At 43.3% G+C, this 12,500-nt stretch overlaps 2 protein-coding genes across 4 annotated transcripts in view; one reads left to right on the top strand and one right to left on the bottom strand.

The window, feature by feature from the left end:
* ube3d (ubiquitin protein ligase E3D) overlaps positions 1-8,187 on the bottom strand; it is a 16,069-nt gene extending 7,882 nt beyond the window's left edge. The window contains 9 exon segments of the mRNA XM_048259990.1: positions 388-563; positions 731-839; positions 1,067-1,142; positions 1,806-1,885; positions 4,388-4,419; positions 4,421-4,631; positions 5,237-5,327; positions 6,514-6,716; positions 8,013-8,187. Coding sequence (XP_048115947.1) covers positions 388-563; positions 731-839; positions 1,067-1,142; positions 1,806-1,885; positions 4,388-4,419; positions 4,421-4,631; positions 5,237-5,327; positions 6,514-6,716; positions 8,013-8,089 — 1,055 coding nt within the window. The 5' untranslated portion in view covers positions 8,090-8,187.
* A 391-nt stretch (positions 8,188-8,578) lies between these two features.
* The window catches only part of dop1a (DOP1 leucine zipper like protein A), a 37,718-nt gene continuing 33,796 nt past the window's right edge, over positions 8,579-12,500 (top strand). For all 3 annotated transcript variants that reach the window (XM_048260356.1, XM_048260357.1, XM_048260354.1), the window contains exons 1-4: positions 8,579-8,872; positions 10,200-10,392; positions 10,922-11,103; positions 11,307-11,477. In XM_048260356.1, the coding sequence (XP_048116313.1) occupies positions 10,255-10,392; positions 10,922-11,103; positions 11,307-11,477 (491 nt within the window). In that variant the 5' untranslated portion in view covers positions 8,579-8,872; positions 10,200-10,254. The remainder of the gene's footprint in view (positions 8,873-10,199; positions 10,393-10,921; positions 11,104-11,306; positions 11,478-12,500) is intronic.

Below are 12,500 nucleotides of genomic sequence, written 5' to 3'. Positions count from 1 at the left end.
GTGTGTGTGTGTATGTGTGTGTGTCTAAAGACACACTCACCATGTTAAATGGTTTCATTCTACTGGAGGTCCCAAAGCGTGGTTTGAGGGAGGAAAAAAACACCCAACCTCATTTCAAACATGACTGGGCCCAACTCAACGGTGAAATCCTCTGCGCAAATATGTACAAACAGCAGAGCCAGGTGTCTTCCAAAGTCCTAATAAAACTGCTGTCAGATTAAACTAAGTACATAGGGAGGTATGACGTGGGTTGGTAAAAAAAATGTAGACAAACAAGATGAAGGGATTGGTGGTAGAATGATAAAAAGAGAGAGTGACAGAGAGAGGGAGGGGAGAGAAGAGCTGGATGAGGGAGATATGACTGAGTGGGCGAAATGGATGGCTTACTCCTGGTGCATGCTGGGACCACAGGGGAGATAGAGGACTTTGATTGCGCCGACGGCGCAGCGTGATCGATCCTCACTGGGATGGCAACTGTCGCCAGGAAAGATGAGGGTGTCGTCGCCGGATACCGGAATCTCGGGAAATGAGGCAACCAGGGTGTCGGTGTTCAGGACCCAGAGCTTGGGATGATGAGGAAAGACACCGTCACACACACACACACACACACACACACACCACAGAAGTTCATCTTCAGCAATCAAGACCACAGATTGCTCCAAAAAAAGCAATAAAAACACAATTCTGTCTGGCACAAGGACTGAGACACATTAAGTGAAAATGGTCCTACCAAGATAGCCGCTGTGCCACTGGGTCCTTGAATGGAGAAGCGGAAGGTGCTCTGAGCTGACGACAGTTCAACCAGCCTGGCGGACACAGTCTTCTCCACAAACTCTAATCTGGTTCACACACACAAAATAGTAACCAAATAGTAACCACTTTCCCAGGGAATCTCACAATCTGACCTATACCGACATTCTGCATTAAAAAAAGAGGTACATGACCACTTGACCAGTCACTCTACAAATCTACAACAGATATTGTAAATATTTTGAAAAAATATACAGAAAGGCCTTCTATTGCCCTCCTGATCTTTGACTATGATAACAGCCCTGAAGATGCTTACCTCCTCCCGGTCCTGTCTGTTTCACAGTCCTCACTTTCAGTCTCCACAACCTCCGTTATGTAGAACTTCAACACATCTAAAACCCAAGAGAAACAAAAATAAGCACTGAGAGGCAGTACTGATCAACAAACATACTCGGGACTCCAGTGATATCTAATCAAAGACATTTTAAGAAAAGCAACAACTTATCTAACATATTTAATTGATCCTTTAAAGGTACTGTCAGCGATTGCACAGGAAGTTGTGTTTGTTGTTTATATTTAAAATTATTAGCACTTTGGACACTTTTGTCGAAAATAACGTACATTATGTTTTAACCAAGGACCAAACGAAATACACCAGGATTTCAGTATTCCCAGAGAAACTCCACACAGGGGTTCGTTTTTGTGTGGGGGACAGGCTGCCCCCAGTTTGTTTGTTTCCAGTTTTTGGAGTCTGGGCTGCCTACAGAGACCATTTTTTTTGCACTAGATTCACGGAATGGGCAGCTAATGGGTCATGAGGAGATGATTGCTGAATGTGACAAAAAAAAAAAAAGTATGGGCTCAAACAGCCTACGATCGCTGACTGCACCTTTAACGAGGTCAATCCCAATGAGATTTAAATCTCTTCCAAGAGAGCCCACAACAAGAATGAAAACAATGACAAAAGCCAACATAGCCCAGGCCACAGCAAAGGGGAAAATAACAGTCAGCAGGCTTAGCAGGGTTGGTGCTGGTGTTGTGTGATGCATGCTGACCTCTAGTGAGGGCCTCTCCTAGCGTGGCCGAACAGTTTTTACAGGAGACCCGTGGGGGGGGCACGTTGGGCTGGCCTGGGCTGTGAACACAAGAGACACAAGCGAGACGGTGCGCCGTGAGGCTCAAACAGCACAGAATGGAAATCGATGAGAACACAACAGAAGAGGTGTGCATGATGGATGCTTCCAGCCGAGTGGCGGGCGGGCGACCCCCCGAGAAGCTTTCTGCTCCATGGCAGGAACCAAAGGCCACAGTGTGTCACCACATGAGAGATGGAGGGAGGAAGAGAGAGAGAGAGGGGGAGACCGAGAAAGTAGAAAAAGGGAGTGAGAAAAAGAGAGTACAAAAGAAAGAGAAAGGAGAGGCGAAACAAAGAAAGATAGGAGAAAATAGATAGCTAGGAAGTGATTGCAAGAGAGGAAAAGGGGAGAAAGAGAAGAGATAAACAATAAAGAGGTAGCAAGGGAGAGAGGGAGGGAGGGAAAGAGAGGCAGACAGATAAAAAAGAGAGAACAATATTGATGCTCCATCAGAGCGTGATGCGTGAAGGAGTCTGGCCTTGGAGTCCAGGGCAAAGTAGACGGTTCGAGGGGATGCAAGGCAGTGCTTCTCGTGATCTGCCTCCGCATGTTTCCTTTCTGGGGAAGAAAGGGATCCCTGCCTCCCTCCCACCTCCAGCTTCCCTGGGGCAGTGGAGACGAACCACGACGCCGCTCCAGATAAATAAATTAATAAATAAATGATTAAAAAAAAAAAAAAAAAAAAACAAATACAAGCCTCAAAACTTTCACAGTCAATCGCAACTGGCAGGATACACAAAAGCTGCACTCAGGCAAGGAAACTCAAAACAACAACATCACAACGGTGAGATATTTCATATCAGGAACAGACATGCTAGCCTGAAGATGATGCTGAATAAATGATGCATGAAAGCCTTTGTTGTATAGATTACAATATAGGCCATCCTTATGGCAATTCAATCAGTCTTATGAAATAACATAAAATTCCTTTTTTTTAATGAATTCTGGCTCTCTACTAACATTAAGCTTAACTTATTTTACCAATTTACCAATATGCTAAAGTACTGCATTCCAGAAGACGGAAGCAGTATATCAGTGCTCAAAACGAGCAACATTTCTTTGCCTGATGTTATTAGAAACTTCCAAAGCTGTTCTATGGAATTCTCTCGTCAGATGGCCTGGGTCACACCGGAACTGATGAACAGCGCCTGAGACCTTTAAGTCCAGTTTTATGTTCCTATTAACCGAGATGAATCTTAGTGCTCGTCGTCAGCTGTATTTTACTAAAAAAGCTTTTAGACGAACCTTGCCCTCTCTCGCGCACACCACACACACACACACACCATGGCTGGAAACCTCACTTCGGGAGTGACTCACTAAATAGCTCGTAAGTTTGGGTCATGACACCTCTCAGAACTACTCCCCTGGCTGAAGGTTATGGGTAGCGGAGGAGGAGATGGCACTGAGACGATGTAACGTCTGACAGCATCTCGTATCTGTGGCGTCCTTAGGCTCTGAGTGAAGGCACAGCGGCGTCTCTGAGTACTATCTCGGAGTTGCTGACGGCAGCTTTGGTGGGTCGTGCCAGCTGGTGCAACGTTTGACAGCCTCACTGTACCACTGTTTACCAGTTATCTCCCTGAAATACTAGGCGAGGCAAGACAGGTTGAAATAAAGCTCTTCTCTCTGTTCTAAATGTAACTTTACATTACAGGATTTTATATTTTGGGATCTGTAAAGTGCTTTTCAAATCAGCAGATAAAATAATATAGAATGAATAGAAAATCAGAGATAGAGACTAATATCGAAAAATAAGAGATTAAAAAAGGTACAAGTTCATTAAAACGGTTAAAAGAATATAGAAAAATAAACTATTAAAGGGAGTGCATTATATCAGCTGAGAGGAAACTGGAGTTGATAACAAAAGGTGGCTGGGAGAACAGTTGGGTCTAGATTTGAAACTGGCTACAGTTGGAACACCTCTGTAGGAAGTTTGGTACAGAACTGAGCAGCATAGCAGCTAAACACTACTTGACCACATTAAGTTCTGAGAGTAGATATTACCTACTGATTAAACTGGCTACAGTTGGAGCACCTCTGATATCACCAGGAAGTTTGTTACAGAACTGAGCAGCATAGCAGCTAAACACTACTTGACCACATTAAGTTCTGACAGTAGATATTACCTACTGATTTCTCTCCAATGACCTGAGAGGTCTAGCACCTGTACTGCTGAACTGTAGTTTAGATCTGCTCCACTTAGTGATTTATAAACAGGCAACAGTGCTTTACAATTCTTACTAGGGAGGGATATACATATGGACTTGTAGCATGTGGTCAGTTCTTTTGGTTTCCATAACCTCATTTTGGACAAAATGAGGTTGTTTGATGGTGTATTTTTTTTTAGAAAGATCTGTGTAACAAATAGCAGTTGACTGGATACAAAATGGCAACAGGAAGGCATTCTTCTGCAGCCTAAATATACTTGAGGAGAATAACAAAGGAGAGACCGTTTTGAACATTAATTAAGAAACATTGGTGAGATTCCCTCCCTCGCTTACCTCTTCAGAGTCTTGTCTGTGATTGGCAGCTGTGTGGTCAGAGGCGGGGTCTTGCTTGGACTCCACTATGAGCGTCTGGTTGCAGCTGCTGTCCCTCACCAACAGGAAGTGGGTGTCCCCCGTCAGGCAGTCCTCCGCCCGCGGGTGGAGCTTCCTGTTGGCGAAGGGATCCGGGTGGCAGCACCACTCGCCCACCAACGCGTTCCAGTTCCCGCTGGGCAGAGGGAGAACCCGCCGGAACACCCTGGAGAACCGACGTAACACAGCGGGTTCCCCCGTTTATCACCACACTACACTTGAAAGAGAAAGAGGCCCCTCCCTCCACCACCACCACTACACTTTAGACACTTTAGATCTCAGGAGTGAAGTACATGAGGAAACACGGATGAGAGGCTAGGGCGGACCATCCCTTTCATGTGTGATGGAGCTCCATCAGCATCTGTATGGCTCTGATGTGCTGCGATCCCCTGCCTGTGTTCTCTCGGCCGTCTTTGATCTATAGGATGCTCACTTTCCCTTTGTCTTCCCTCGCAACAATAACAATTCTGCTGGCTCCGCGACTGGCTTGCTCATCTGGAGACTGTCTTAGCATGTAGTTTCAACAAGCTAGATTAAGATTTTTTAAGACCTTAAGACTATGAAGTACAAAAAAAGTACAGAAAACTGGAGTCTTACTTATTGACTTCCAAGTAGTAGTCGTAGTTTTATTGCAACGTACCAATACCTAGATGCATTGGAACTACAACACACAGCACAAGCTATGAATGCCGCCAATGGATTGCAACCTACTGCATAGAAACAGAGGTGGGGAATCTGTCTCTCTCTCTGTCTCTCTCTGACAAAGCTCACCTCTGTTCCAGGATGCGACTCCTGCAGGCCTGGCAGTAGAAGCCATACGGCTGCTGGACCTGTAGCCGTTCAATAACACTCCCCTGAGCCTCTGTCACAAACACACAAGGAAAAGACAACAATGCACACTCAAGTAAACAAGCAGACAATCAACAATATTACACCACACAAACACACACACAGGCACACAGAGGACAATAAGACAGGCAACCTTGTACTGGGGGATATATGTGGTGCTGAAAGCTGGATGGGTGAAGGCTAACAATCAATCTGTTTGTAATTAGGGGTGGGTGGTGAGAAGCAGGCAGGTGTCCTTGTCATGTCTTCCTCTTGATGTCCTCGGCAAGAGCAGGCATCCAACCCAACTACCCACCCATCACTGCAATGACACGGCCGACATGTCCTCAACCCGCCATCGCTGGGAGACAGTTTGATTAACCACAGTCCCTTTTTTTTTCTGACACCTTACGTGGGAACTTGACGTTGATGTTGCAGTAGACGAGGTAGTGTAGTGTACAACACATTCTTGGTCATATTTTTACAGTGCTTTATTGACTTCAGTGGTTAACACAAGACACTCAGACAAACACACAGTCAATCCCTCTCTTAGTCTATTTTAGTCATACCTAGAGCAAACACCAGATTTATACCTGTGGCTTCCTATTAAGTTCCAGACTTCCTCTTTCCCTGAGTCTTTGGCTCTGTCTTTGTAAGTATAAGTATATATACTCTAAGTATATATACTCTTTTGATCCCGTGAGGGAAATTTGGTCTCTGCATTTATCCCAATCCGTGAATTAGTGAAACACACACAGCACACAGTGTACACACAGTGAGGTGAAGCACACAGTGCACCTCAGCCGAGTGTTTCTTGGAGGTGAAACCTTCGCTCCCTGGGCACTCCGTGGAGTATGTGTGTGTGTGTAGTGGTGGTGGGGTCATGCGACTTGTGTTTTTCCCCTTCTCTGCTGTGCTCATTAATGGCCGTTAATCTACCGAGGGCGGCGATGCGTACGGCTCTCTCTCTCTCTCTCTCTCTCCCCTCTTGCCTGGGTGGGACGGCGTTCATTAGTCAAATTCATCAAGCAAATAAAAAGGGAATCAATTCTATTCCCCAAAAGCAGTGCCTAATGAACCCCTACTGCTACTCGCCCAAGCCACCGAGTCAACAGAAGCCAAGACCTTGTTTCACAAAGTGACTTTCTTCTTTCTTTCTTTCTCTCATTTTTCCTTTTATATACTGCCTATAGAGTCTCATTTAGCCCATCCCTCTTTACCTGCCGGCTGGTCTACACTGAGGCGCAGTCTGAAGTGGAGTCCCTCTCCTCCATCGCCAGTGGGGGTGGGCTGGCAGGAGCCCTGCACCACACGGACCCCTGGTGGCAGCTCGGCACACCGCAGGCCTCGGGGGGTTTGGATGAGGAGGGAAGAGTTGCTGCTGTCAACCTTTACCTCGGTGGGGCACTGAGCGATGTCCTTCCTGAAAAATAGATATCTGATTAGGAGCACTGATGAACTCCTTTTGCATTGACCATCTTGCAGAGACAGAGTGAGAGAGAGAGAGAGAGAGAGAGACAGATACAGAGAGTGTATGTTGTCACATTGTCTTGGTAGATACATCACTGGTATACAGTGTAGCCTTGCTCTTATTCAACAACCATCAGGTTACACATTTTCAGAACATCTAGTCCAGACATACACGTTGGTTGGCACAATGTTTATGTAACCTTATCTTCAAAACTGTAACCGGTTTACTCGTATTTACAAAAAACAAAACAGATTTACCAAAAAAAACAAACAGATTAGCCTTCAGGTGCCTGTGATCTATTGTGGCTACAGCCGAACAAAACTTCTTAAAGCAGAAAGGATGAGCATGGTTGTCAAGGAGAAGAAAAAAAAGACAAAGAACCATGCAAGAAGCTGTACATATAGCATGTGTTAGAGCCTATATTCCAAATACTTCACATTATTTACTATCCAGAAAAAAAGAAAGCTTTTGTGTGTGTATGTTGGAGAAAACCACAGAGCTGAATAAAGTCCAGCACACTGTCTATTTCACTTGCAATATTAATTTATTACAGTGTTTAAGTTTGTAGACCTTCACCAGGTTATGATTTTAAATATAGTATATGGAAAGTTAAGTCTGGTCTATGGAGGAGTTTTTGGTCTTTTGGTCAGCGAATATTTAATTAAGGCAATCAATCTTCTGGTGAAAAATGCACATGCATGCTTACATTTATCAAGAAATGTGCTATTTAATTCAGAACTGTTTATTTGTTGCCTTAATGAAATAGATCATATTGAAGTATGAATGTATTGCTTTGGTTTCGAGACAGATAGGCCTAATAATTGGTGGTGATGCATCTTCATCGCTCATCTTCAGAGACAGAAATATATTCTTTACTGCAACAGCGCCACCTAGCGAAGGGCTATACCAACACATGTGCTGAGATAAATTAAGCTAACTGATGGAAGAGAGAGGCCTGCATTCAATTGCAGACAATTATTTATTTACTTGAATTAGCGTTTTTTAAATAAGGGTGAGCATTTCACCTAGTCCAAATTCGGAATCACACTCACAAAAAATAAAGCATTGGCCTCTTCTGCCAAAATAGCTTTATCATGAATATACGTAATCCAACAGGATTTAACACAGAACGATGAAGTTTGATGTCACCCCTACAATGGCACCTGAAGTTACTAACTTACTACATTCATTCACTTGCAGTACAGCATCAACATTAACGTTAGCTAGCTTGCTAAAGGTTACTGTTACCGTAAAATCAAGAGACCGCTTTCCAAACGCTGTCTCAATTCAACAAATATTTCATGCTGTTTCCCACTTTCTTCCATGTTGTCGATGAAGTTGAAGTGTGCAAATAGCAAGGGAGTATATTACACACCAGTATGCTGCTGCTACCAAGCGCACATCATGCGATTTTAAGCAATACTTCCAATGTGAAGTTTGCTTTCGTACACCTCTTTGGAAACCGGTTTTCATCGACACGTCATTTCAGAGTAAAATAACCCATACCCGTTTAGAAGCCCTTGATATTACAATAGCAATAATGATGTTATATTTTATATCGCACTCTTCTAGCGAAGCACAAACTACTTCATAATGACGGAAAACGGTCAGTTTAATAAGTTAAAAGGGAGAATTAGAAAAGAGTGATGTAAGACTAACGTAAGACTAACGTAACAGGCTTTTACTTTGATAACTACACTACACGCCTACATCTTAAATTTCCTAGTTTATTGTATGACTGTTGTAGCTAATTTCACGCAGTCCACCAGAGACTTGTCAAATCAAGGAGGCTGATTGGAGCTTTGTGAATGAGACCGCTGCAGCGAACCGGATGACAGCAAGATACGTGTTGTAGGCCCTCCGCACAATAAAGTGAGACGTTTCATGGAAATATGTAAGATTTTCAGGGATCTCACCCTTCTATGAGAAGCTCCGTTGCGCTGTCTAACCACTACCAGGGTTAAACAAGCTGAAACCGGGCCTGTCTGTCTGGACATTCAGTGCTGACCTGCCCCGTTTCGCTCTCACTGCAGATACAGCCTCCATGGTTAATATTAGCCTAGCAGGCTAATTATTGACAGTAGTTAGCTGTTGCTAACCCGAAAACGGTAAGCATTCCCCGTCCTCACGTAACGAATACCTTACGTTATCTTATTGTCAGGTCGGTTGGCGATGTCAGTTAGCGAGTTCATTTAATTCCAGTGATGGAGACGTTTATTACACGTGTTTGTGTAATGTTAATTTAGCTGTTGACATAAAACCTAGCAAGGAAGCGAGATGGCTAATGGGTTTACGACTGCACGTCGCATAGGAAATGGTGTAAAGCTATGTTTACTGACAACATTTCAGACGAGGCTAACACGGTTCTAGGCATCAATCGTAACATCCCTGTCATCTGATCTTCCCTGGCCAGCAATACACAAAACGTTACTCCGCTAGACACCAGAGCCAACGTTAACATAGGTTCAGTATTAACTTTATTAACAGCGTTAACGTTATCATAGTTTCATACATTATTGTAACCACTAATTGAGAGGATATGACACGGTCGGCAGGTAACGTAACTCGCCCATCATATCAGCGAGTGATGATATTGAATCATTTTCAGGGTGGGTGTCCCGTTGCTGCCTTTCCCCCTGTGCGATGATGTCACATTCCCAGCAGTTGCTGACAAAGGGATGGTTCAGCACTTGTTAGAAACCTTTACTTGTAAACTCCACCATTATGAGTCTCCTCCGATTGACATCTAGGGTCGATGTCGGGAAATTGTCACTAAAATGCCATTTTTACATATGCTAGGCCAATATTATTTTATACGAAATAGATTTGGCGATGATTTATGCTAATGAAATCACTGAGACGACTGTGACCATAACGTTAAAAACCCTGTCAGGTGACATCTGTGTTTGTTATCTTCCGTTTACCACTGCACGCATTTACAAGATAGTACTATGATGCTGGTCTGTAATCTTTGTAGATAACCTTCGCACCTGTCTCAAAGCTATGGGGTAAGGCTTGGCGTGTATAACAAACGCTGACAACTCCCGTCATTGTCAGGACAAACTCACCACCCACAGGTTGAAATTCCACTGAAGTGTGTGTCATGAAAGGAAGCTATTATTATATGCTCTGCCACATTTATTGTCTTTTGTGGTATTTCTTTCCTGGGCCAACAACAATAATTAGCTCACCAAGAACTGACTAGGTGAATGCCCCTCCTACGTTCTACTTGTGGATGCTAGAATGTCAACATTATGAGAAAGGAGTGTACTCTAGAAGAAAACATTCAGTTATTGGCCCCTTACCAAACCTCTGGTCGGTCCAGCTTAACACATTGTTTTGATGTTTGATGGCAGTTATAGATATGGCGTTAGTATGTGACTACAACACCCTTCTCTTGCTTTTCCTCCTTTCTCTTCTCTCGTTCTCTACCAGGTGTGATGTGCATATCTGAGCTTGGTGCTTGGCAGTAGTGGTACCGTACAGGAGGATGAATGCAGAGGAGGTGGAACTTCTCAGCGACTCCAAGTACAGGAACTATGTGGCGGCAGTGGACAAGGCCCTGAAGAACTTTGAGTACTCCAGTGAATGGGCAGACCTGATCTCTGCACTTGGCAAACTCAACAAGGTGATGAGCAGCAAACACACTCCCTGTGAACTTGAACTTGATACTATCATGACACATTATCCTCATTGGTCAGATTTCTTCTTAAAAATATGCAAGCGAATCTAAAGTGATATTTAGCTGTCATTGATTTAGCTAAAGTGATATTTAGCTGTCATTTTTGCTGACCGCTTTGCCTTTCAAATTGACTGTCAAATCGTCTCAGTTTGCCTAGTTTATCTGCTCCTCTCAGATACAGTGAGTACAGTATGTCTTTTCCATAATTTCTGAAGAAGGTGTTGAGCTTTTTCCACTACAACTAAATAGGTTGTTGAGCTATGTATTTTGCCATTAGCGTATTTGCTGTTTACCCCAGCGTTAGATAAGAGGATACATACTTTTCTCTTCTCTGTGTGCGTCATAACGAACTAGGTTACACAAGTTAGTCAATAACTTCTTAAAAGTTGGTGTGTTCCTTTTAATTGATATTTCAAATCCACTCATGTCACCAAATTTAATGTAATGCCATGCAATGTCTCCATTTCTTTTTTAGGTTTTGCAGAATAATGCCAAGTACCAGGTTGTGCCCAAGAAGCTGACGATAGGCAAGCGCCTGGCCCAATGCCTCCATCCAGCCCTGCCCAGCGGGGTCCACCGCAAGGCCCTAGAGACCTACGAGATCATCTTCAAGATCATCGGACCAAAACGGCTGGCTAAGGATCTTTTCCTCTACAGGTGAAGAATTATGAGCTTTACTGCTGTTAGCATTTCTATAATTGTGTAATATGCAATGTGGTACTGTTGTAAATGTGTAATATGCACAATTATAAAAAAAATTATTCTTTTTTTATCTTTTTTTATCTCTGTATGGGATTTTCTCTCTCTCTCTCTCTGTCTCTCTCTCTCTCTGTTCTGTCTGGTTCTGTTCTGCCCATTAGCTCTGGCCTCTTCCCCTTGCTGTCCAATGCTGCCATGTCCGTGAAGCCCGTGCTGCTGGGCCTGTATGAGGCGTATTACCTTCCTCTGGGGAAGACCCTGAAGCCCGGCCTGCAGGGCCTACTGACCGGAGTGCTGCCTGGTCTGGAAGAGGGATCCGAGTACTATGACAGGTGAGAGAGAGAGGGCGAAAGGCAGGTGGAAGCAGAAAGGCTTAAAGGCACACATATTATGGCAAAGAACACATTTCATTGGACTTCATTTCAACTAATGAAGACATTTTCTTTAAGCCCATCTAATACATGAAGTATACATCACTATCAGGGATCTCGGTGAGGTGAATTGCGCCATGCGGTATCGGATTTTGAAGGGGAAAAAAAGGCACACCGATTATGTTTGATGATGGTTATTGTCCAATGTTTATAACAATACCAGTGGTATTAAATGATTCATAGAGTGTTGATGAGTGTAGATATTGTGAATGTGGATAATACAGTGTGATACTTGAATGTTAAAAGTTGCAATTCTTAAATAAACTCTTTTGAGAGGTGGATAAACTCTAATAAGAGGTGGATAAACTCCATTTCTGACATTTCAGAGGTGGATAAACTGTGTTTACTTGCGTTTAGCCTCCACTACATCCCTGATCAATATCAAAGAAACATGTGCAACCAAATCATGTGTTGGTGTGACCAAATGAGAAAGTTGCACGACCTGTGGAAAAGAGTAGTCCAGGGCCCTGCCTGAGCTTATTTGATGCCTGTGCTCTTCTATCTTTCATGACTGCACACAGATGTAATGTGAGAGCAGCGTCAGAGAGTGCAGAGGTCCTATGGTAGCTTTACACCAGCATTGCCAGGTTATGGCAAGTCTCATGTTTCCAGAAATACAAACATGAATGAATGTGTACTGTACATATATCCACTGATTTGTATGCAACATTGGGATGAATATATATGAATGAGTATGTAGTAAACATTAAATAATTACATTAATACATGGGCAAATGTAATCATGGAATTTTAAAATAATCTTTGAGCTAGTAGCCCCCCCCCCAGCTAAGTTTATACTCTTAAATTTATTTTGTATTGTAATTTTCAGGTACTGTAAATTACCTTATATAAATAAACCTCTTTAAATACTTGAGGTTTCAAGCACTGTGCCAGAATTCGGGCATGGACCAGGCTGTTTAAAAT

The sequence above is a fragment of the Alosa alosa genome, chromosome 13 (genome assembly GCF_017589495.1).
Source record: "Alosa alosa isolate M-15738 ecotype Scorff River chromosome 13, AALO_Geno_1.1, whole genome shotgun sequence".
Taxonomy (NCBI): domain Eukaryota; kingdom Metazoa; phylum Chordata; class Actinopteri; order Clupeiformes; family Clupeidae; genus Alosa; species Alosa alosa.
This window is presented reverse-complemented; position numbering and strand designations above follow the sequence as displayed.